The sequence below is a fragment of the Lytechinus pictus genome, chromosome 2 (genome assembly GCF_037042905.1).
Source record: "Lytechinus pictus isolate F3 Inbred chromosome 2, Lp3.0, whole genome shotgun sequence".
NCBI classification, from domain to species: Eukaryota; Metazoa; Echinodermata; class Echinoidea; order Temnopleuroida; family Toxopneustidae; genus Lytechinus; species Lytechinus pictus.
In genome coordinates, this window is record NC_087246.1 from 57,376,295 (window position 1) to 57,400,160 (window position 23,866).

Below are 23,866 nucleotides of genomic sequence, written 5' to 3' on the forward strand. Positions count from 1 at the left end.
CATTGGTGTTAACATTCAATCCAAACGTGATAAGGTAAGAAAAAAAGAAGATGAAGATTGATAGAGCATTGCTGTTTTTTAATAATTAGTGTAATTATTTGCAATCTAAACTTCTGTACCCTCGGAATTTTTATCCTGAAAACCCCTTCGAGATTCAACACTCGAGAACAAGTCGAGAAAAAGCAATATGTTCGGGTTTATGAGGAAAGCTGTTCAGTAAATTCTTGACAGTGTCATGTTAAGTCATTGATAATACAGATCATTGTCGTTGTTTTATATAAGACCATATAGAAAATATACATGTATTACATGATTAGCGTCCCCGCCCTTAATATCCTTGTTTTGGACGCCACTGCTTTCTTTTTTTATTCATAAAAAAACGAAAAGAGAAATGAAAAGTTTAATTACCTTTTTCAGTTCTACTTGTGACTTAATTTACTACAACATAGAGATATGTAAATCTATACAATACAAATTAGTATTTATCTGAAAATGCTATAGTGAGTTTATATTCCTACAGTGTCTCAGTTACAGTTATGAACAATGAAATTACATTGTCTACGGAATTAGCTTTAAGATGCCCTCAACGTGACGAGATGGAATATATTCTATTTTCCCAGGGCGAGATATGTTATATTTCCAAGTCGACTTATCAAAAGAGTTAAGTGTCGACATTGCGAGATACTTTATCTTGCCAAGTCGACTTATCAAAATGGTTGTGCCTCGACATTGCGAGATACTTTATCTTGCCAAGTAATAATGTTGTCGACACGGTGAGATGCCTTTTCTTTCCAAGTCGACTTACAAAAAAGTAAATGTAAGTCGACATGGCGAGATACGAAGTACAACATTCACTTCATCTGGTCTCTATTAACAGCACATCATTCTCCGTGGCAGTGTAACATATCATAACTACACGGACGACTTCAACCGGACGTGGGAGTATGGCGTCGCTACCTTTAACATAAACGGTTCACTTTATCTCGGGCCATCGCTGAGAATCGAGGTCCGTGGAGAGAATGCGATTCGTGTGAACAGCACCTTCGGTGACGTCATAATAAACACAACAATTGAGCTTGATCGGTTGAATTCCAGTTCATTCACAGTTCGACATATGGGTGGGTTTGGAAGTAAGTGGAAAATAAATTGTTATTTAATACCCTTTCATCAGGAGTCCTGTGAATTTATTGTTAATTCCAATGGCAGGATTTGGTCACTTTATGCCATATTTCCTTCCACCACACCACTCCCAATCACCTTGATCCCCCAAATTTAATTTCAAAACGACAAGTCCCGTTCATTTAAAGATGGCATTTAGATAGATTTGGACATAAAAGAATATATATTGCTATTTAATACTCTTTCATTACGAGGAATTTTAGAATAAAAGCCGGTTCTGTACACTTAGTTCTTCTGTTGCCCCCACACAGATGCAATAAAACAAAAATGATTTATGATGTGATAATTTTTCAAATCCACATCTCATTTTGATATGAAAACCTGTACTTACCTGTACCCGGTCACAGTTTTTTTTTCAATTGGATACAATACATTTCCGTCTCTGACAAAGAAACTAAGGAAAAAAACACAGCTGATCAATCATGATCATGGACGTCAGACTGGGGGACAGGGGGACAAGCCCCCCCCTAAAAATAAGGGTGGGGACACAATAGAGGCCTCCCCCCAAAAAAATAAAAATAAAAAAAACTAGCCAGGGTAGTCCTATATGATTTTTTGGCTCGCGCTTCGCGCTCGCATTATATGATCGGTAAAATATGTATCCTCTTCATGAATCACTTGCAATAGTAAGTCCCCCATATCTTAAAAAATAACCCTTTTTTGTTATAACGAACAGGATAGGTTTCTAACTAAACAATAAATGCGTGAGAATCCTGCTGAGCCAATAATGACTGCACTTGAGTGGTATATCCCATATACCATTTCCGATGTATCGTTTGTAACTATATAGCAAATATTACATAACACTTAGACGAGTGCCAAATTCATGCAATTGAATTCAATACATCCGATAGTCCACGGATGACTAGTCAATGATATCGTTATTATCATTCAACAAAAAGCGAAATGCCCCCGGCAGTCTTTCCCCTGTATTCTGCAATTTCATGTTGACTTTGTGACATGATGATTATCAAACATTCTCATTTCACTTTTTACTATGCCGAATCACCTTTTTAATACATACATGTATAAAAATATATACATATACCTGTATCACATACTTGACATAATATATTTTCAAATTATACAAGTATCGTTAAATTTGATAACTATTACGAGAAAATTATACATAGAGATAGAGGAACGCAATATACAGAAAAAAATATGTAAACAATATTGGATTTGAGCTAAACGATTAAAATGCTGTACTGTCTGCACATGTTTTTGTTTTCGGAAACAAGACTAATTTGTAATATCATTCGAATATTTGTTATTGTACATGTATTTATTTTAACGTATACTTTCACGTTGTCGTTCCAACTGTTAATCCCCTCTCTCTATCTTCTCTTTCGTTTATATCTCCCCCCCCCCCTCTCTCTCTCAGGTGCCAATGGCCCTGGTGGAGCAGCTCCAAACTCATCTGATGGGGCGGGGCATGGGGGAATGGGTGGGGCCACCAACCCCTCAACACTCTATAGCAACGCCTACTTACTGAACGACACGGATCATCTTCTTGGTGGAAGCGAAGGTTATTTTCCGCTTTCATAACCTCTATTTTCGTTCATTTTTAATAGTTCGAATATGGTAATACCCTTTGGGCAATTCCATAAAACAGTCAACCTTTTGTACGTCCGACCCAATTTTTGTTATTCTTATTTCACTTCAAATACTTCCAAAGCCAGGTAAATTTCGTATGAATTAGAGAACAGGGACAAAGTATTTCAGGAAGATCCCACATAATTAGAGATGAATTGATGAGGGTGAGACGTACATACTTTGTGGAATTGTTCCTGTGGTTCTTCTAAAATAAATATAAGTTCAAAGTTAAAAATTTCACAGTTCAAAGTTTATTTTCCACATTTTCATTAAAAAAACAATACAATTTTCAACAAAAGCATATCAAATCGTAACAAATAAAATGTATACAGAGGATAAATAGGGACAAATGTAGAGAATACAAAATACATTATTAAAATGTTGTGGGGTCAAAAACTTAAAAGAATGACCCCATAGACTTTAATTGCAAAAATCGACGAGAGTTGTTCATTTCAGAAATGTCACGAGTACTTTCAATTTCTTTTACTTTTTATTTCTCTGATATTTGATATTATTATGGTCATTTCCCACGCACTCTATTTGTTGTGATTCTCTTTATCCTTTCTCAATGAAAAACCGTCATTTACAAGATATTGTTCGGGAATTAAACCGGAAGTATTTTTTCTTCATTTTGACCTACTGATTAACAATAAACATTTTCATATCAAATCATATTTTGATGTTAATTTCCTTTATCCTATCTTCATAAGAAAACCATTGTGTTTATTACTTCGTTTTGGGTAAATAATTGGTAGGTTATTTTTTTTCTTCTTTTGATTACCCTAATTAGGTGGAACATCACGAAATTGTACGGGGGTCGAGCAAGCTTATGGTGGTGGTGCAATTGAGATTATTGCAGCTGGTCTCATATACATTGGCAAGTTTCTCTTCCGTGTGGGCAAATAAATGTACGGTGTATCTAAACACTTATAATTCATACAATATATCTCTCCCGTGCATTCCTTTGTCTCTCGAGACCGTGGTCATACACAGGGGGAGGGGGATTAATTTCATTTTTGGTATTCATTTTATGGGTATACCAATTCACCTCCCCTGGGTTGAGTGCAGCGCGATAATAATTCACTATATAAACTGTGGTGTTAAAACTGACACCAATTTGTGTTAATAGAGGACCACACCCTGAGGTGTTAAAATAACACCCTAGAGATTGAACATAACACCAAAGAGTGTAAATGTAAAAACCATAGGTGTTGTAATAACACCTATAGGTGTAAAACTAACACCACCAATTTAACACCGGTGTAAAATAACTGGTGTGGTCCTCTATGTACACCGGTTAACACCACAGTTTCTGCTGTGTTGATTTTGAAAAAAAAAAATTGCGCAAAATTATAGGGTTTAAAAAGTTATGAAAACACGTTTGCCCATATCCCCGGTGCATGACCATGCGAGAAAAGAGTCCAAGAGGTTGATAATTATGTAATATCGGGCTTGGGAAATCAAGAAAGGTGGTCAATTTGGTAAATTGACATGCACAAACTAACTTTGGCATTAAAGTTATGAAGATACGAAGGTGTTAGTCAAAGAACAAACAAAAAAGTGCATTAAAAGAAAGTTCAACTGAGAAAAATAGATACAATTGTTCTAGAGTGTAGTAGATAAGGAAGAAAAACATAAAGGAGGATTAGATGTTGGTAGAAATGAAACAAAGTTCACCGAAAACAAACTTATCTCTTTATGAGTTCGATAATCAAGAATAACATTTGCTGGAAGAAAGCCCTAAATATCAAAGCTAAAATTGGTACCAACATTTTATACATTATGTTCATTCATAGATTCTGAAATCAAAGCTACTGGAGAGGATGCAGCGGAGTTTACCCCAGAAGGACAATATTGTTGTCTTGGTGGTGGCAGCGGTGGGCTTATTCGTCTTATTGCTCAATACGTGAGTATATCAAAATTCTTCGTCTTTATCTTGTATATCTATTTGTAAAAGGGCATGATCATGTGATAACATACAGGACAAATATCATACTAAGTTCCTGATAAAATTTCTTTGATATTTGTTTTATTTTCTTCATTTAGTTATGACGCCAAACATAGAGTCGTGAAAGAAATCTTTACATTTCAAAGTCAGAATGTCAATTAAAGATTTATTTATAGCTCTCCTTGGTTTTCGTTTAAGTTTCCTAAATTCATCTTGATAATGGATTGATTGTAGGATTTAAATATTAGTATCCATACTCAAATATTAATCTTTGATAGACCTGTCATGAATGAGATTCGAGATGTTTCTAAACATTATATGCATCGTTCACAGTTATTTTAGTTATATATATATATAAATATGATATAAAACGTTTGCATTTATTACAGATCTGCATGGGTGATGGTGGATTGTTGAACGTTGAGGGTGGAAATGGATCTTCGGCAAGCAATGGAACCACATTGTGCGGAGGGGGCGGGGCAGGTGGTGTGGTGCAACTTTTGGCCAATGAGAGCTGTCTTACCGCAGACGCAGTGAACGTTCAGGGTGGAGTTGGGTTTAAAAATGGAGATCAGGGAACGATGACAATCAGCGGTAAATATATTACAACTTTATAAATTCATTTTTTAACATCAGGTTTTGTTCCAAGTGATTATTTTTATAATTTACATAATTTTCGTACGGATTCATGAAAGGCATCTATTTTAGCAAGTATTCGTTACTACTTCAATTCAAGTAGCTTGTTTCTCATTAATGAAATAATAATAAAAAACAAATCAAAATCAACAGTACCGTTTTGGGATCGTAAATCTTGAATAGATATTGCGATCCATTATTTAATCAATTGATTTATTTGACATCAATTATTTATAATTGTTTTATTATTGATCAACTGACCTTTAAACGGAATATTTCTGTGCCTCGTTTGTATAAATCATGGATACGCTCCCGTTCGTGAAATGTAATACAGTGCTTAAGTCAGAGTCAGTATTTTGTTTATTTGCTTAACGCAAACCAAGGGGCGCGTCATATTAAACGGCAATTCATAAGTACACATGATTTTACGAACGACTGGTGTGGTCGTTTCTTATGCTAAAATATGTATTCCTTATCCAGCTATCTGAGCACCTAAAGAACAATGTTCCAGTTGTTCGTAAATTCGTGCGTGACTTTACGTTCAGCTTTATGGAACACCACCCAGAGATATTCCTTCATGATACAGGATCACAATGTTCAGAAGGCGAGGGTACCAAGAGAAAACGCCGCAAGAAATATAAAAGACGTGGCAGAGGCAAAGGCGATGGGAACGGAGGAAATCAGACAGCATCTGATTCTGGATCGAGTTCATCTCCTGTGACGTCAGAGGGGGAAATGGTAAATGCGACAAGTTCTCTATGTTTCTATCATACACTACACAGCCTGAGCAACGATTTTCATTTTATTTCCTGACTATCATTGATCGAACCAGCTACCGGGCCTTTTTTCCCATTTCATTTCATTTCATTTATCAATCGTTTCAGTTTTTAAAAGAACTGTACAACTCTCCATGGAAAACTATATTGTTTCAAGACAACCATTGCTCTAAGATAACCTAACCGGAGGCCTTGTGAACTCTAGCAGTAAATAAATACATGAGAATGTTTTTTTTTTTTTGTGGAACTTCACAGACCTCGTTATGGAAATATATATTTAAAAAAAATGTTATTTCTGCTGTAGGACTATACACGTTCGGAACAGGGGGGGGGGGCGCATGCAGCTCTTGCAAAATTTACCGATGTGCCTCCCACCTCTCTAAGACTGTCCACTTCCTCTGAAAGCGAATATTTTTGGGACCCCATCCCCATTTTATTTGTTCTTATTATTTTTTCACCTCTGCACTTATAACTATCAGAAACCGATATCACTTCTTCAGCAATCCCCAATGTCATTTCATATCAGTTTAATTGTTTTCCTTTTCGTTTTAGCTTCAAAAGACACATCTGAAATGTGTTTCATTTAATAAGGTTACCAAATGAGCATTTTTGTACCAAACTTTCTTTGCCGCGGGGAGGGGGGGGGGTAATGTTGAAAGTTTAGAATCTTGTCACGTTCATACAATCGTTTCTATATTTTACACATACAGTCCACGGTGATGACAACCAGACTGATGACTACACCGAGAGATGGAACTGGAAGTATTACATCAACCACTACTCCAGCAACTTCATTGCCCACCACATCTGCATCAACCTCTGAAACGAGATCGTTAACCCCTTCTTCATCAGGCACATCCCATACAATATCAGCAACAAGCCTTACAACATCCTCTATAAGCCATACAACATCAGCTACAGGCCATACAACAACAGCTACAACCCATACCACAATGCACACAACTACTCCAAACAACACTGTCGTTCAACAGGAACTTGCTAATCTGATTTCATCGCTTTCAGTAAGATATGTGAATACATTGTTCCTCATTTTTTACGAATTTATTCTTGTGTAGACTGTAGAGATAGAATGATAGATATTTGACAAGGAAATTGATAGCAATTACCGTCATCGTGTATTACAATTATAAATCACCATCGTCAGAAAAAAAACAGAAGAAAGAGGAGGATGAGAAGGAAGAGGAGGATGAAAAGAAGAGAAGGAAAAGGAAAAGAAGAAGAAGAAGAGGAAGAAGAAGAGAAAGAAAAAATAGAAGAGAAGGAACAAATTTGAGGAAAGAACATCTCCATGTCATCATCATCCTCATCTTCATAATCGTCAACTTCATCACCCTCATCATTGTTATCACCACCATCGTCATCATCGTCAACATAATCGCCACCACCACCATCCTTATCGTCACCATCATCATTGTCACCATCATCATCGTCATTATTATCATCAGCATCATCGACATGATCATCATGTATGATCACAAGTCATGCAGTCATTCATCCATATACACCCATTCATTTATGTATTCATTCATTCATTCATTCATTCATTCATTCATTCATTCATTCATTCATTCATTCATTCATTCATTCATTCATAAGCCATTCATTCATTCATTCATCAGTCTATCCATCCATGAATTGAATAAATCCATTCTTTCATAATTTATCCATCAATTTCTACCTAGGATATTCCACAGGAGGGCAAATTCGTCCGGGGGGCAGTCTGCCCCCTCTGCCCCCCCCCCCCGTAGGTACGCTAGTGACCTGAATGATATATTTCGTAAAAAAAACTGTTTTTAGACAGTATCCCATTTATTCATCACAAATAAATGCATTTCAGTGCTCACTCTTGTGATTTCTTTGGTCCTCTTTCTCAATGTACATAATACTGTAAGGGCCTTTGACGGCCATTTTGAATATCAAAATACAACATTTATCATATACATGGCATATCAAATAATATATTTCGTTAGCAATTGTGTTTTAGTCAGTATTCCACTTGTTTTTCTTAATAATATGCATTTTAGTGCTCACTCTTGCGATTTTTGTTGGCCCCTTTACCATAGAAAATAATACTATTTGGGCCAGTGGGACCTATTTTAATATAAAATACAACAATTTTCCCATGCATGACATAATAAATTATATAAGATGTTTGCATTGATAATTTTCATACATTAATTCGTCCATAGATCACAAATACTTGCAGTTTAGTGAAAAAGTAATTTTCCCTATTCATGTTGTACATAATAGGGTATATAGAGGTCTGTGGCGGCCATTTTGAATATCAAGAAATAAATATTTTGCCAAAAAATGTTTTTTCAGAGAGTATTTCACTCCTGTAACACAATTACATACATTTAATAGCCAATTTGCTGGCAATTTTATGATTTTCATTTTGGCAGCCATATTGGATTTTGCCAATTTGCGGAAAATGCTCAAGGTTACATGAGTGGCATCATTCAGATTCGTAATCAGCACCCTCGAATTGACAAGAAACCATAAAAAAATATTGTATATATGAAAAAACAAGGTTTTACCTCTTCTATCCTGGAATAATTCATTGATTTAGGTGAGTTCTTCGAATACAAGTTCAAACACCAATATCTCGTCTTCTGAGGCTGCTAGTCAACTCAGAGATCTCGAGAATGCAGTGTCTAATGTAGCACTCGATCTACTTCAAGACCTAGCAGACGATGAGCAGTTAAAAACAGCGATCACAATCGGCGATACCGGTATGTTATTCTAAACATACTAATTTACGTGCATATCCCATGACGAGGCTTTTTATGTGAATTGTAAATTATTTCATAAACGATTTTAATGTTTACTTTACCAAATTATTATATTAGATAATCAACATTATAAACATATTATTGGTTTCAGACACTGGCTTACAAATGGGAGGGCTTGGAAGGTCTAGCCCCTCCCCCCCCCAAAAAAAAAAACGACCGAAGAGAAAACGAGAAAAGGAAAGAGAGAAGGGTGAAATATGATATGATTTTTCGGGATATCCTGTCAAAATCTATCACAAAATTGGATTTTTGTAATAAAAATGTTGAAATATTTGTTGGCTTGCTTCTCTCGCTCGCAACTTTTAATAAATTTCACGCGATACGCCATAGCCCCCTAATTTTTTTTGCTCTTTATGCCACTGGTCACTTTTTAGAATATTTAATTTACAAACAGTGCAATAACACATCTTGTGTGTGAAATGGTATTTTTTGTATTAATTTCCTTATAAGATCTATAATTGTTTCTTATATTTTGTATTCGGCCTATGTCTGATATGTGCAATATATTTGACGTTTTGAATGAATAAAATCTAACGTTCTTCTTCTCTCTTCTCTCCGTCTCTTTTCTTCTCTCCCTCTCTACCTCTTTCTCTCTCTCTCTCTCCCTCTACCCCCCTCTCTCTCTAAATATTCATTGAACTTTACCTTCTCGATAAATTTTCTTCGTTTTCTATTTCTTCCTCATTTTCTGGCCTATTTTTCACCACACTCCCCTTGTATGCTCTCCCTCCATCTGTCTATTTTCCCCTTCCTCTTCCATTTCCCTACCCCTTTCCCCACCCTCATGTTTCTTCTTATCGCCACTCTCCCTCCTATACTTCCTCCTTCTTCTTCTTCCTACTATCAGCCGTTGCGATAGAGATTGTACCAGTGGATGACTTTGAAGGGTCATCGTTTCCGTCTAGCGATTCGAACTCCAGTGACACCAGCATTACCATCCCGACCGTGGTCCTTCCTGAAAATGCCACCGGTAAATAAAACTTCAAAGTATAAATAAAACATTCTTTATTCTTTGTATTTTCTTTTCTATTCCTCTATTCTTCTGTATCAATATTCATATTTTATCACGGGAATTATGGCCACCTGGGAGGCTGCCATAATCCCTCCAACAACTAGGTCGTTTATATACTTGCATCTTTTACAACTACATTTAACAATATTTCTACAAAACTTAAAATTATTTAATGTTTCTTCAATTTTTTTTAATGATTTCATGAAGTTAAAAAGTTCAACAGTTCGAAAACTAAACTTTTCCAGTTATTTAACTTATCTGAAGACTGGCCGACTTTTAACAAAGATTTTTGTGTATGTTTATTTTTTAAGAGAATTTTTATCAGTCTGTCTGTTGTTCATTCAGGTCACTTAGTGTCAGTTTTTATCCTTCATACAAGACCGCCCCCTCTCGGTGGAAACCTGGTTGAGAATAATCGGTAAGAGGATTCAATTCAATTCAAATAAAATTTATTTTCTTCCATTTCAATACATTTTTCGTAAACATTAATTCACATAAAAAATCAATTTGTTATGAAGGATATAAATATGTACATGTTGGGTTTAAAGGAGATTAACTACTGTACTAAATACAGGCATATACCCAATTGCAACGGCGACTTAAAAATAAATCAGTAATCGTATTATGCTCTTATAATGTAAAGAACTAAAATATATGTTTGTTACGAAAGAAACCTCAGACAAAGCCAACTCTTATACATATATTTCAGGACTGGAATACGAATGAATATTGACTATACTAATCTATTGAAGGACAGTAATTAATTTAGAAAAAATACGTGCAAACATTGCTACCAATAATACCTATAACATTATGATACAAAGCATTGTTGATTCAAATGCCTTACCAAATGGCATACATGCTTTTTACATCGTGAGATCATTCTTTGCCAAGAGCACGAGGAACATATATGAATTTGTTCAAAGTGAAATCCAGAATTTCAACAATTTTCGTATAGTTTAGTAAGCCAAGTCACAAAGAGGTTAAAGTGATTCGACTCGACTCCATTACACACGACTCAAATCAACAACTCTGCATGTATATAATTAAACATTATGGTCCGTAATCAGAACTCGGGTTAAATCAAACCCTGGTTTAAAGTTGTGGTTGAACTATGGATAGCCAATTGGGGCACAAATCCACTTTAATAACTCACTTGACACTCAAATTGTTCATAACTGCCTGGGAATGATAACTGAAGTATAAGGAAACGAAATAGTAAACATAAGAAATATGCAATATAAATAGAATGTTTAAAATTTTGGCTTCCCATAATTTTAGCACAGAGTAAGACCGTGGTCTAAATTAAACCTGACTTCGGAATATGGGCCACATTTTGTTTGTTTAGGAAATATGCTGTATGTATTTTCTACCCAGATCTGATGTACGATTTCAACTCAACAGCCAAGTTATAAGTGCAAGTGTCTCATTGGCAGATGATGGCGCTGTCGCCTTCAACGAACCAATCAGGATCGTTCTTAGAAATAGTCAAGTAAATATTGTGTTCACTCAATATTAATCATTTTACTTTTATTTTTCCTATAACTTTTTTAATGGATATGCAGTAATGGTAAATGTTCATTTTCTATAAAAATTTTATAATTATGTTGCTTCTTTACCAATACACAATATTTAATGGACACTATATGTGAAAAAGAGTAATAGTTTACATAGTGCACTGCCGTATACTCTGTCGAGAAAACTCCGGTTGAGAACGTACACCAATTATATTGTTTTGTTACTTTGTGTGTTAAATTCAAGTTTCAGAAAGTATATTATGGGAGCTAATCAGAATCAATTCTTTTCATTTTATGGCACCTTTGCGCCTATACCACTTCTTGTTTAAAACCTTGAAATAAATTATAATTTGATTATTTGATTATTCTAACCATTTTCATTCTTCAGGAAGACGGTACGGGAAACTCATCACATTGTGTCTTTTATGATTTTTCCGCTGAAAAGTAAGAAATTCAACTCGATGTCCTTTTAACCTGCTAGTTATATTCAATCCTATCATGCGGTCATTGTGGTTTAAAAACACCGGCGATATACCAGTACCTTGATCGAAAAAAAAGGCATTTGATGTTCAATCTCACGATTAAAAAAAAATCAAATTGCCATATAGTGGTATAACACCTGTCGAATTAGACAGGCAATAGTGTGTCTCATTCCAAGGAGTCCAAAGCGATTCCCCATAGATTTATTCTGGTGTGCCGCAAGGGTCAATTATGGGTCCACTCACTTTTTTCTTGTTTCTTAGATAGATAGTAGTCCAGCTAGGCCCCATATTGTAAAGTGAAAGGGCAACCACAACCCTTACACCTATCAATTGACCGAATAATAGAAGTTGAGTATAAATATGATATCGTAAACTATCATGTGTCAGAAAATCATATAATTTTAATCAGACTAGTTACAGTTACATTTTGTGATCTACATCATTTTATAAGTTATGGCCGACTAACGAGGCGTTAATGTGATGAATAATCTTTCAGCCTTTTTTCTTAAATAATTCTCTCTCATTTTAATGATTTTTATTTGGTGTATCCTTAAAGTAATACAGGGGCGTGGTCAACTGAAGGATGTAGAATAAGTGATACCAACGCTACTTACATCACATGTTCATGTGATCACTTGACAAATTTCGCCATTTTGCTACAAATAAACGACATCGAGGTAACTACACTCGGATACTAACCAGATCATTGACATAATATATCATTATATCACCTTACAAATTATCATCATGAATTGAAAGTCAAATTCCTGATGCTAAAATTGCAAGAAAATAATTCATCATAAATTAATTTAGTTGTCAAGGTTTAAATTCTAAATCATTATAGAAATGTATTTGATTAGGATTTGACTATAAGTCCATAATTATTTTTTATTCATTGTTTAGGTTTAACGCATCACCACATTGGTTTACATCTTGCCGACATGGCCGAGATTGCGCGTTAAGTATCGCGATTTAAATATGAATTTAAGTCTCCCCTTACAGAATATTTCCAATGGTATACCATTGGTATTGAGCTACCATTGATGTTACCAATGGATTACCATTCAACCATCACAAACCACGACACCATTGAAGCACAAAAAAAAAACACCATTGAAATACCATTGTAACACCATTGGAACTAATTTAAATTTTTTAGACGCTCATTTGCATATCCAATGGTAGCCCAATGGTAGTCCAATGGTAGTCCAATGGTGGTCCAATGGTAGGGCACCATTGAGTAACCTAATTTGCATACCAGTGGTGGCTGAATGGTGTTTCATTTGTCTACCATACATCCACCATTGATCTACCATACATCCACCACTGATTTACCATTCACTTTCACCATTGACCTACCATACATCCACCACTGATCTACCATTCACTATCCACCATTGACCTACCATACATCCACCATTGACCTACCATACATCCACCATAGACCTACCATTCACTATCCACCATTGACCTACCATACATCCACCACTGATCTACCATTCACTATCCACCATTGACCTACCATACATCCACCACTGATCTACCATTCACTTTCACCATTGACCTACCATACATCCACCACTGATCTACCATTCACTATCCACCATTGACCTACCATACATCCACCATTGACCTACCATTCACTATCCACCATTGACCTACCATACATCCACCACTGATCTACCATTCATTATCCACCATTGACCTACCATACATCCACCATTGATCTACCATTCACTATCCACCATTGACCTACCATACATCCACCATAGACCTACCATTCACTATCCACCATTGACCTACCATACATCCACCATTGACATACCATTTACTATCATCCATTGACCTATCATGTCTTGCTTTCTTTTTTCTTTTTTTAAAGTTTTCCTAAGTGGAATTGTTAGGTGAACGTGAGTGTGTTAGAGTTACTGAGAGAATGAAATGTTTTAGAGAGCTCATATTGGTGTGTAAGATTATGAACAATTGAACTGAAACTTTGATGATTTAGTTGTGAAATGGTTGCTTTCATTTTCCTCTAATTAGTCCTTTAAAAAAAAAATTTAGTAATGAGTAGACAAAATGATATCATACAAATGATGAATGAAAATTTATATCAAATAAGTGCTCTACAAAAATTATCAAAGTTTTAGTTCAAGCAAAAGATCGAGATAAATTGGTCAGTGAAAGTTTGATGAAAATAAGGGATGAGAAAGTTATAAATTCTTAAAGTTGTCATCAATCAGATGCAAATTGGAATCTCTGTGATGTCACTTGAGACAAGCTCTCCTATTTCTTTTGTACTAAGATTCAATAAATTTCTGTTTTTATGGTTCTTGATAATGTTAAAGACATATTTCATAGAGGGGATGTTTAAAAACATTTAATAATGTATAAGATGCCTCGGTATAATTTCATATTTTCTTCTGAGAAAATATAAATTTTTAATACACAACATGGGAGAGATTTTCAAGTGATGTAAGAGAATTGCTTATTTGAATTTTGCTACCACTGGACTACCACCAACCACTAGAACACCAATACATTACCATTGACAAGTGAGTTGCTATCTATCTCAGGGCAATCACCATTAGAACACCATTCCATCACCATTGAGTTACAATCTAGCATGGGGCAAACACCATTAGAGTACCGTTACATTACCACTGACCACTGAGTTACAATCTACCATCTGGACAAATACCATTAGAACACCATTACATTACCACTGACAATTGAGTTACTATCTATCACTGGACAATCACCATTAGAACACCATTGCATTACCATTGACAATCGAGTTACAATCTACCATCTGGACAAATACCATTGGAACACCATTACACTACCGTTGACCATAAGTCAACACCATTGAGTTACAATCTACCATTAGGACAAACACCATTGACCATTAGAGATACCATTAAAACACCGTTGGAATACAGTCTACATCTGAACAAACACCATTACACTACCATTGACCAATGGGATACCATTGAAACACCACACAACGGTCAGTGAACCCCATTGAATTACCACTGACCACTGAGCAAACACCATTTGATCACCATTACACTACCATTGACCAATGCAGAAACCATTGAAACACCATTGGGAACCAATGAACTACCATTGAATACCAATGAATTACCATTGAAGATTTTTGTAAGGGTCACTTAACTCTTTGTTGTGAAACACCCGCCTGGATTAATCTTATTTTAAAGTAATTTAGAGTGTATGGAAGGCCAAGATCATTTTACTTACTCTCTAATTTTACTCAGATTTCAGAGAAGGATCAATTGATACTTCAACTCATCTCTCAAATCGGCATTGGTCTTTCTCTTATCTTTTTGACGATTGGCTTCATTATTATTGCAGCCTCGTTGAAGTAAGTGTCCTTGTTCGACGTCTGTACTTCACTATAGGTATAGTGATACAAATTATTATTAGAAGTTAATGTATCATTCGATGACTATTATGTAGAAGAAAGGGAAATCTAAATGATAAAATATTAAAAGTACCTTCATTTTGTCTTGTTGAACGGATAGGGAAATATCTTTATACGGAACCCATAAGAAACTTTTTTTTTGCCCTTGAGTTGTTCAATTTAATACCTGACTCTCCACTTGGTTCAAAATGTATTATTGTTTTGAAATTCGCAGTATTCTTTACCTGTCAGTCGAATTGTTTGAGGTCTTATGTTATTGAGTTTTGGGTCCATATTCTGAACGCGGGCTTAGAGTTGCGGTTTGACTTTGGATAATAAATTAAGTAACAAATCTATAACAGTACGTGTTCAAGTTATCAGCTCAATTGTCTATGATTGATAACTAAAGTATATAACCATGAAACGAAAATGTAAACATATGAAACATGCAACATCAACCAAATGTTGACATTTTAGGCTTCCCATAATTTTAGCACAAAGTTGACCATTATCTAGATTATAGATTTAAACTGGTCTTCGGAAGTCGGGTCACTGTTAGTTGACCTTCAATATGATTTTCTCAAAGTCTATGGTTTTGAGGCGCGATAGCTCAGTCGGTAGAGCGGGGGTTTCGGATTCCGGTGACCCGGGTTCGATTCCCAAATGGTGCGTTAGTGCCCTTTGGTAAGGCATTTATCCTCATTACCAGGTCCCTCGGAGAGGACCTTAAGCCATTGGTCCCCTGGTTGCTTGCTCACAGGCATTCGTGCTTTCTTAGCAGTCAGGTAAAAAACCTCGGTAAACCTAAACCTGATCTAAAACATTTCAACTTTGTTGTTAATTCAAACCAGTGAATGTACATGTCATAGAGTAACCATGGTAACGGGAGCCAAATAAATTGATACGTTCGTGTCTAAATTCGTCATATTAGTGGTTAAATTCACAAAGTCCCCCTCACCCCATTAATGGGGGTGTCAAATCAACTATTTTTTAAATAATGATAACTTTATTTAATGCTTACTGATGAATTATTTTTTTGTTTTTAATATTTTGCTTCTTTAATACAGATCTTTACAGAATAGAGAGGCTGCCATTATTCATCTCAATCTTATGGCATCTATGATTATTGGTCATCTCATATTCATTATTGGAATAGATGATGTTTATTCTCAGGTATTCTTGCTTTGATAATTCGATTTCACAATTTATCATTGTTATTATAATAACAAAAAACAAAAAAAACAATAATTATTATTATTATCATCTTTATTATTGTTGTCATCATCATCACCACCACCACCACACCTTCCATCATCATAAACATCATCATCATCATCATCATCATCATCATCAATATTATCATTTTTATTGTTATTATTATTTCTACAACATGAAAATGCGAAAATATAGAGAATATGTACCGTTTTGGTTCTGTTGTTTTTAATCGAATATTTTTTATAATGGATAGCTACATTGTCATGCACGCATCACTTCTGTATGCTTCGTGACAGTATCACATATTTTATTTTAGTATTTGAAGATTTTTCTTAATATACAGATTAATTTGTGTTCTTTATGTTTGCAATTTTTGTCCCAAATCTTTTTTCTTCAATTATTGAAAAATCATAAGAGGTCTGTTGACCCCTGCTCCCTTGTAGTCCCACTCATTCACTTTCAAGTTGTTTTATGTTGTTTCAAAATATTAGAAACGATGTAAGGCTGTGGCGATGCTGCTTCATTTCTTCTATCTGGTGACCTTCTTTTGGATGCTGACGGAAGGAATTCATATCTACTTCCGGGCCACGCGTGTCTTCAAGAACACAGGCTATCAACTTAAGATATACCATGCGATTTCATATGGTGCGTACTATAATCCTAGCAAGGAGTTTTGGCACTCAAGTGCAACGGGGAGGGATTCGAAAAGGCAGTAAATATATTGGAAGTGCCTGTCAAATGACAAAGGACAGCTAGGAGGGCTTTGTCGGATATTGGTGATCCGGGACAGCGGGTTCGTCCTGTAAGTTTCGGAGCCGACGAAAAAATTGCAAATATGTTGTTGAATTGCAAAGAGTCGAGGATAAAACTGCTGTATTTGATTCACCAATGTTCGACAAGGACTTCTTGTTGGTGCTTTGTCACGAAGGAAATTTGACAATACATTTTCATTGTTCTTGAATCCGTCGTGCACCGTATAAGCGAAATTAATAATGATCTGCAGATCATTATTACTGACGTATAAGAGCCATTTTTAGATTAAAGTAGTATTGTGTTCATACAAACCGTCCATCCCCAGCAGCTAGGGCCTGCTATAGTTTCTTTTTCTAAACATGAACGCCAATAATAAGAATATTTTGATACAAATACAATTTCCCGGGCCTGCGGCTGGTCTCTGTCCTCATGTCCTTTTTTGTCCCTTTTGTACATAAATGTGTCCCTCTTCTCTCCCCGCCTCTCTCTTTAGTTATCGTATTATATTATATTGCCATTTCTTTGTTGTTTATCCAATGTTCTTTGAATTCGTAATGAGGAACCTTAATTTACAAGCATTGCTTCACTTAGGTCTCCTCGTCTTTCTTTAAAATTATTTCTTTTCTGTCTTAAGCTGTATAATGTATTTAAAAACAATGTTTTCTGCATATTCTGTTTTATATATACCTGTATGTTTTATCATGTACTCTGCTCATTGTTTCATACACACTTATATGTTTGTCATGTATTCAAACTCAAAGTTGGAAGACAAATAAAATGAACTTATGAACTTATGAACTTATTTTGTTTTATAATATAGGAACTCCCTTTTTGATAGTCAAGGTGACCGCTCTGGTTGATATCGACTATTACGGAACAGCTCAAGCTTGTTGGCTTTCAAGAGAGAGGGGTGCAATCTGGGCTTTCGCTGGGCCCGTGGTAACCATTATAGGGGTGAGTATATAAGACAGGAAATATGTCACTCCTTCTTCGTCTTCATTTTCTTGGTTTCTTCCTTCTACCTGGTCATCATCACCATTATCACCATCATCGTCATTATTATCTTCTTCCTCCTCCTCATATTCATCTTCTTCTTTCTTCTTCCTCTTCTTCTTCTTTCTTCTTCTTTTTTATTTTTCTTCTTCTTCTTCTTCTTCTTTCTTCTTCTTTTTTTTTTCTTCTTCTTCTTATTTTTCATCTTCTCCTCTTCCTCCCCCTCCCCCTCATTCTTCTTCTTTAAGAAAAAGCGTCTCCATGTTCTTTTATTTAGTGAAGAATTGTCATTGTTGAATTAAGCCTGACGTCATATTAAAAAAAAAAGGTTGTTTCGAAATTTGTTCACAACTTGTGAAGAAGTACTTGTACTTTCTGAAATTACTGAAGTTTTGTAAATCTGTCTTGCCACTGAGCATTTCTGCCATATGACTTTGCAAATTTATTGAGCAAACTGATTTTCTTTCAATCAAAATGGAATACTAATTTATCTATAGATACAAGTATCATCAATAGGAATTAACAAAAATATTTTGTATCTTATCATTATGAGTCTGCATTGTGTCATTTATTCAGATAAATATCATCATACTAGTGATCGTGTTACAGACATTCTTGACCATCAAATCTATTAATAACAAGTCAAAGTTTGAGCAAGCCAAGTAAGTATTGTATTTTGTTTTCATTTCATTTATCATCAGGTGCACATTAACATACAAGAAAAGCGTTATGGGTACAAGAAACATGTAGTTTTCAATAGAAAGAGAAAATTCAGCACATAATGAAACAATATGAACGTATAATGTTAACATCAAGTAAATTGTTGAAGAAAACGCCAACCTGCGAAGATAAGCATATATTCTGCTATTTGTGATCTCTTGTGTTATTTCGTTTATTTGTCTGTATATCTTGTATAAATTACAGACGATCAACAAGAGCTGCTGTGGTATTGCTGCCACTCCTTGGAATCACATGGATCTTTGGTTTCCTAGCAACCGGATCAACAACCATCTTCTTCCAGTATGCCTTCGCATTGTTGAACTCTCTCCAGGTAAAATCTTTTTTAGTTTTCTGACAACTCTTGTCTGTTAGAATTTTTCCAATATGTATATATTTTTTAAATTTCTGCTGATAAGATTTATATATTCATTTACTTATTTATTTACATCTTTGTTGTTTTCAAATTCACATCGCGGCTGCTATTTAAATATGATTAAATCGTGTAATGCGGGCGTGACTGCCAAAGACGTTCAATTTCTACCATTTTCCATAAGAGTTAAGCTTATAAATCAATCATAAATCGAATGATCACATACTCATATCATTTTACATTTTCTAACTTTGCAGGGGGTCTTCATCTGTTTATTTCATTGTTTTACGAACGATGACGTCAGGAAGGCATTGAAGCTCAAATACAGGCGATCCAAACGACACTTTGACGCCATCGAGAGTCATCACTCGGTAATTATTATTTATTTTAATCAGCTCAATTTATGAGATTCGAAATCACATTCTAATATCAATCTTAACATTTATTATTATTACAACAACAACAACCTTCAAATCGTTTAGAAAGGTGTTATTTTCCCAACTGAGATTATGTTATGTTTTTACTCTCTCCAATAAAGGATTTCAATTTTTCAGTGCCCAATAGGCTGTATTTTATTCGATGTTTCCATTCGTAATTCATACGTATTGTTTTGAAAATATTTTGGTAACTCTCTCGATACATATTTAGGTGAAATTCTCAAACTACTATATTACCACCAACTTTCATTTTCTTTTGTTTTGTTTTTTCTTTGCTAGATGATTGATAGATTTCGGTCATCGACAAACACGAATAAAGTTTCAATTGGTAATTATCCTGGTTGATATTCACTTGGTCTGTAAGCAGTAGTTCTATAGATAGTTGGTTTTTGTCTGTCCTTGCCCCCCATCCTCCCTCCGACCACTTTGAAAATCCCGGTGCCACCACTTGACTTCTCGGATTGTTTAATGCCTTATGGGCTAAATCCATCAATATGGTCCAATGTTCGTTTGATCCCATTTCACTTTACTTAATACCCGCATGGTCTAACAGTCATTTTGTCTAATGCCCATTTTTTTTTTTTGGGGGGGGGGTTGGAACTGATCATTTAATCATAATACTAAGCGGTATTAGACCATGTTGGCTATAACACAAATGGATATTAAACCAAATAGTAATGGGCTAAGTGGAAAAAAGACCAAACGGTTAATATACGAACTGTAATTGTAGACAAAGTAGGTTTAGACCAAGTGGCAATTTTTATTTGGCCTACTTGTAATACATTTTTAGTTGAATTTATCTTTACAGGCTGGGAGGGGGGCTTGATGGGTGATTGGATAGCCACCCGTTATGAGTTTTAACACATTGACACCTGGAATCGGTTGGTATCAGTACAAAGGCTATTGAAAAATACAATTACCTGCATGGTGAAATGAGTAAAAGGTGGAATAAAGTAATAAGAGTATAAGAAAAGAGATAGTTTGGTCATATAGCTGTACGACACCGCTATTTTTTCATTATTCTTCAAATAATCCAAGTTTACCTAAGTTCATCTCTTCTCAATACTAAAATACCCTGCCACAACCCCTTCTTGCTTCTTACTGACTGAAATATCATGTCAGATCTGGTTACAAAATAAAACGCTCTTAAGGATTGACAAAATATCCATTGTGTGAGTGCGAACATTATTGTTATTTCCCAGACGGAGTTGCCCTGGGTAATAAATAAAATACGTAAACTAAGTAAATAACTAAAAAGATATAATTCTTGTACATTTTTAAATGAAAGATTTGATGAAAATTAACCACACTACTGGTCATTCAATATGTTGTTTTTTTACAGATGCGATCATATTCACCTCCATAATTTGCCCAATCATTTCCAACAGTGTAGTCGAAATCCATTTTCCTATAATGTTCATCATTGAAAATTTAAGAGGCTTTTAGAGAATATAATGATTAATGCTAAAAATCAGCAAAACTAACAATTTACATTACTTTCAACAAATTCAACTATTATATATATTTCCTCGTAGACTAATTGAGAAAAATATTAAGATTGTAATAAAGACAATGTTATGAGAAAGCTATTCAATAACTATTGAAGTGTCTTCCGTCTCGGCTGGCGTAAATATCTATTTTCTTCAAACAAATCTCTCTTTTTAATTTCAATTACAGTTCGCAGGAAAGAAGCTTTTGTAGAGAAGTCCAAGATTTCAACGACTACTACCGATACGTCAGTGTTTTGATTGCAGTAATCAGAAGAAAATCTGACTGGAAAAAGAAATGTGAAATAACCCAAGATTATAACTTCAGTAAAATTTAAAACGCACTGACAGGGCTACTTAAGGCTGAAAGTAATAATATCAATATGAGTGATATTCAACGAAAAAAGCGCTAAGAGAAATACTTAAAATCTGGAAACAAATAATGAAGTTATCTAATTTGTTTAAATGTTAGCAATATTTCGTAAAATAGTTGTATGAATGTCACCCTGAATATGGAATATGTTGGCTGATGATGTGTCCCCATTTTATATTTCTTTTTTATTACATTAAATCATAATTATTTCATATTTTCATAGATGTATGTATGATATGTCTCCGTTATAATGAAATTATTTGCAGCAATAATGTCTTACGCGTTAGTATTCAATCCGCTGAAATGTCATAACTTCGTTATTCATCATTCGAATTTGACGAACTTTTCATGTTTTGTTTTGTTTGATTTTATTCTCCCTTTTAAATCAGTTATTCAGCCTGGAATGCCCTTTACTCAACATTTTAATTTTGGATAATTAATATCAAAGTTTGAAGCCCGACTCATTCGTAACTTTTTCAGAATAAGTTAGAAAGTGGATCAGGGATTTAGGTGGGAAAATTCTGAAAAAACCCCACATCATCATGTGATAATATACACGAATCGAAAATTAAGATTTTCCTATATGTACAGTAGGTTATTTATGTTATGTAGGTTCGGCATTTAATATCTAAATAGCAAGCAAGTGTCAAACTTTCAAATGTATTGATAAGAGCTTTTTTGTCTTTTTAAAGTTTTGTTAAGATGGTTAGAATAAACTGATAGAAGTATAATGTAAAAATTAAGATTTCGGCGTGCCTTTTATGTCTTTCACGTTTTTATTAGTGTGAGTTCATTATAATAAAAAGACAATGATGTTAGATAATTTAAATATGAGTATTAAGACGATCCTATGTAAAGTGTATTTTGAATGTATATTTCAGGGTAATGTACATGCATATTATGAGAAAGATATATATTAACTTGTAAATATCAATGTTTATTAAATCTAACAGTCGGAGTATTTTTTTTTGGGGGGGGGGGTTATAATTATGAAAGATAGAAATTTTTAAATGATGTTACTGTTATTTATATTTATTCAATATGACTTTATAATACTTGATTAGATGAAATAAAAAATAGGACTCAAAAGAGTCCAGCCTTTACTCAGTACTTCAAGATTTAGGTGTTGGAAATAATAATTTGTTATGAATAGAAACTGAAAACAGCTTATCCGTCATATCTATTTTATCAAATTAAACTTCAAAGAGGATTTTAAATCATTTGGGGTTTGTCATCTTAATAATAGAATTTCATACAATTATCACGCTTTGATATTATTCTGTGATAATGATGTGTGTTAATTTTTGAAAAATAATTATATGTAATTTCTTTATATTCTACTTTGATGTCATCGTGTCTTTTATAATGAAGTATGACAATATGAAAAGTATGTGTGCATTTAATTCTTAAAAGAAAAATTCATTGCTAATGGATAGGTTTGTTATCGGAAGGGTTTAATGGTCTTAAAGAAACCATAATAAAACTCACAGGAAACTATCATGTATCTGTTGTTTTGATTTTATGTTATTGATAAAAAATAACCTAGAGTTTATAAATTCTTTCCTGAAAAACTACTTTTTGACTTAGTAATTCATACCTCTATATTTCATGAACGACTAATTGTGATTATTATTGTAAATGTGATTGTTATTATTCATAAATTGTTCGCGATATGTTCCTTCTTGTTTTAGCGCCTCTAGATATCCATAAATTGATTATTATTATTATTATTTATATTATCAATAATACTATCATTTTTATTATTATTAATATTATTATTATTATTATCATTATTATTATTATCATTACTATTATCATTATCATTATTATTATTATTATTATAAAGCCAATTCAGTTCTATGTGAATTGCTCTCCCATGCAGCACGCCTTGTATTAATGCAGAGCGCCTGGCTATAGCATATAGGGTCCCATTTTTAAAGTCTTTTGTTATTGATAAATACATTTATAGCTTGGTAATTGAATTTCTCATTTATCGTGCATTTATTCCTGATGCAAACTATTCGGAGGATTCGCTTTTCAAAATATTATGTAGAAGAGGAATCACTATCTGTATTGATGATACTAAATGTGGCTATTTTAAAAAATCCTGAAGAAGAATTACATTCCTGACATTT

General features: G+C 34.3%; 1 protein-coding gene across 1 annotated transcript in view; it reads left to right on the top strand.

Moving 5' to 3' along the window:
* LOC129277114 (serine-rich adhesin for platelets-like) overlaps positions 1 to 23,234 on the top strand; it is a 36,233-nt gene extending 12,999 nt beyond the window's left edge. Inside the window, exons 5-26 of the mRNA XM_064095246.1 lie at positions 878 to 1,130; positions 2,564 to 2,707; positions 3,566 to 3,652; positions 4,572 to 4,681; positions 5,113 to 5,317; positions 5,946 to 6,097; positions 6,846 to 7,157; positions 8,726 to 8,888; positions 9,796 to 9,918; positions 10,306 to 10,378; positions 11,338 to 11,452; positions 11,866 to 11,921; positions 12,516 to 12,636; positions 15,238 to 15,344; positions 16,451 to 16,556; positions 17,090 to 17,243; positions 18,172 to 18,305; positions 18,921 to 19,006; positions 19,269 to 19,395; positions 19,692 to 19,805; positions 20,151 to 20,199; positions 21,549 to 23,234. Of these exons, the coding sequence (XP_063951316.1) occupies positions 878 to 1,130; positions 2,564 to 2,707; positions 3,566 to 3,652; positions 4,572 to 4,681; positions 5,113 to 5,317; positions 5,946 to 6,097; positions 6,846 to 7,157; positions 8,726 to 8,888; positions 9,796 to 9,918; positions 10,306 to 10,378; positions 11,338 to 11,452; positions 11,866 to 11,921; positions 12,516 to 12,636; positions 15,238 to 15,344; positions 16,451 to 16,556; positions 17,090 to 17,243; positions 18,172 to 18,305; positions 18,921 to 19,006; positions 19,269 to 19,395; positions 19,692 to 19,805; positions 20,151 to 20,199; positions 21,549 to 21,619 (2,862 nt within the window). The 3' untranslated portion in view covers positions 21,620 to 23,234. The remainder of the gene's footprint in view (positions 1 to 877; positions 1,131 to 2,563; positions 2,708 to 3,565; positions 3,653 to 4,571; positions 4,682 to 5,112; positions 5,318 to 5,945; positions 6,098 to 6,845; positions 7,158 to 8,725; positions 8,889 to 9,795; positions 9,919 to 10,305; positions 10,379 to 11,337; positions 11,453 to 11,865; positions 11,922 to 12,515; positions 12,637 to 15,237; positions 15,345 to 16,450; positions 16,557 to 17,089; positions 17,244 to 18,171; positions 18,306 to 18,920; positions 19,007 to 19,268; positions 19,396 to 19,691; positions 19,806 to 20,150; positions 20,200 to 21,548) is intronic.
* Positions 23,235 to 23,866: the final 632 nt, after the last annotated feature.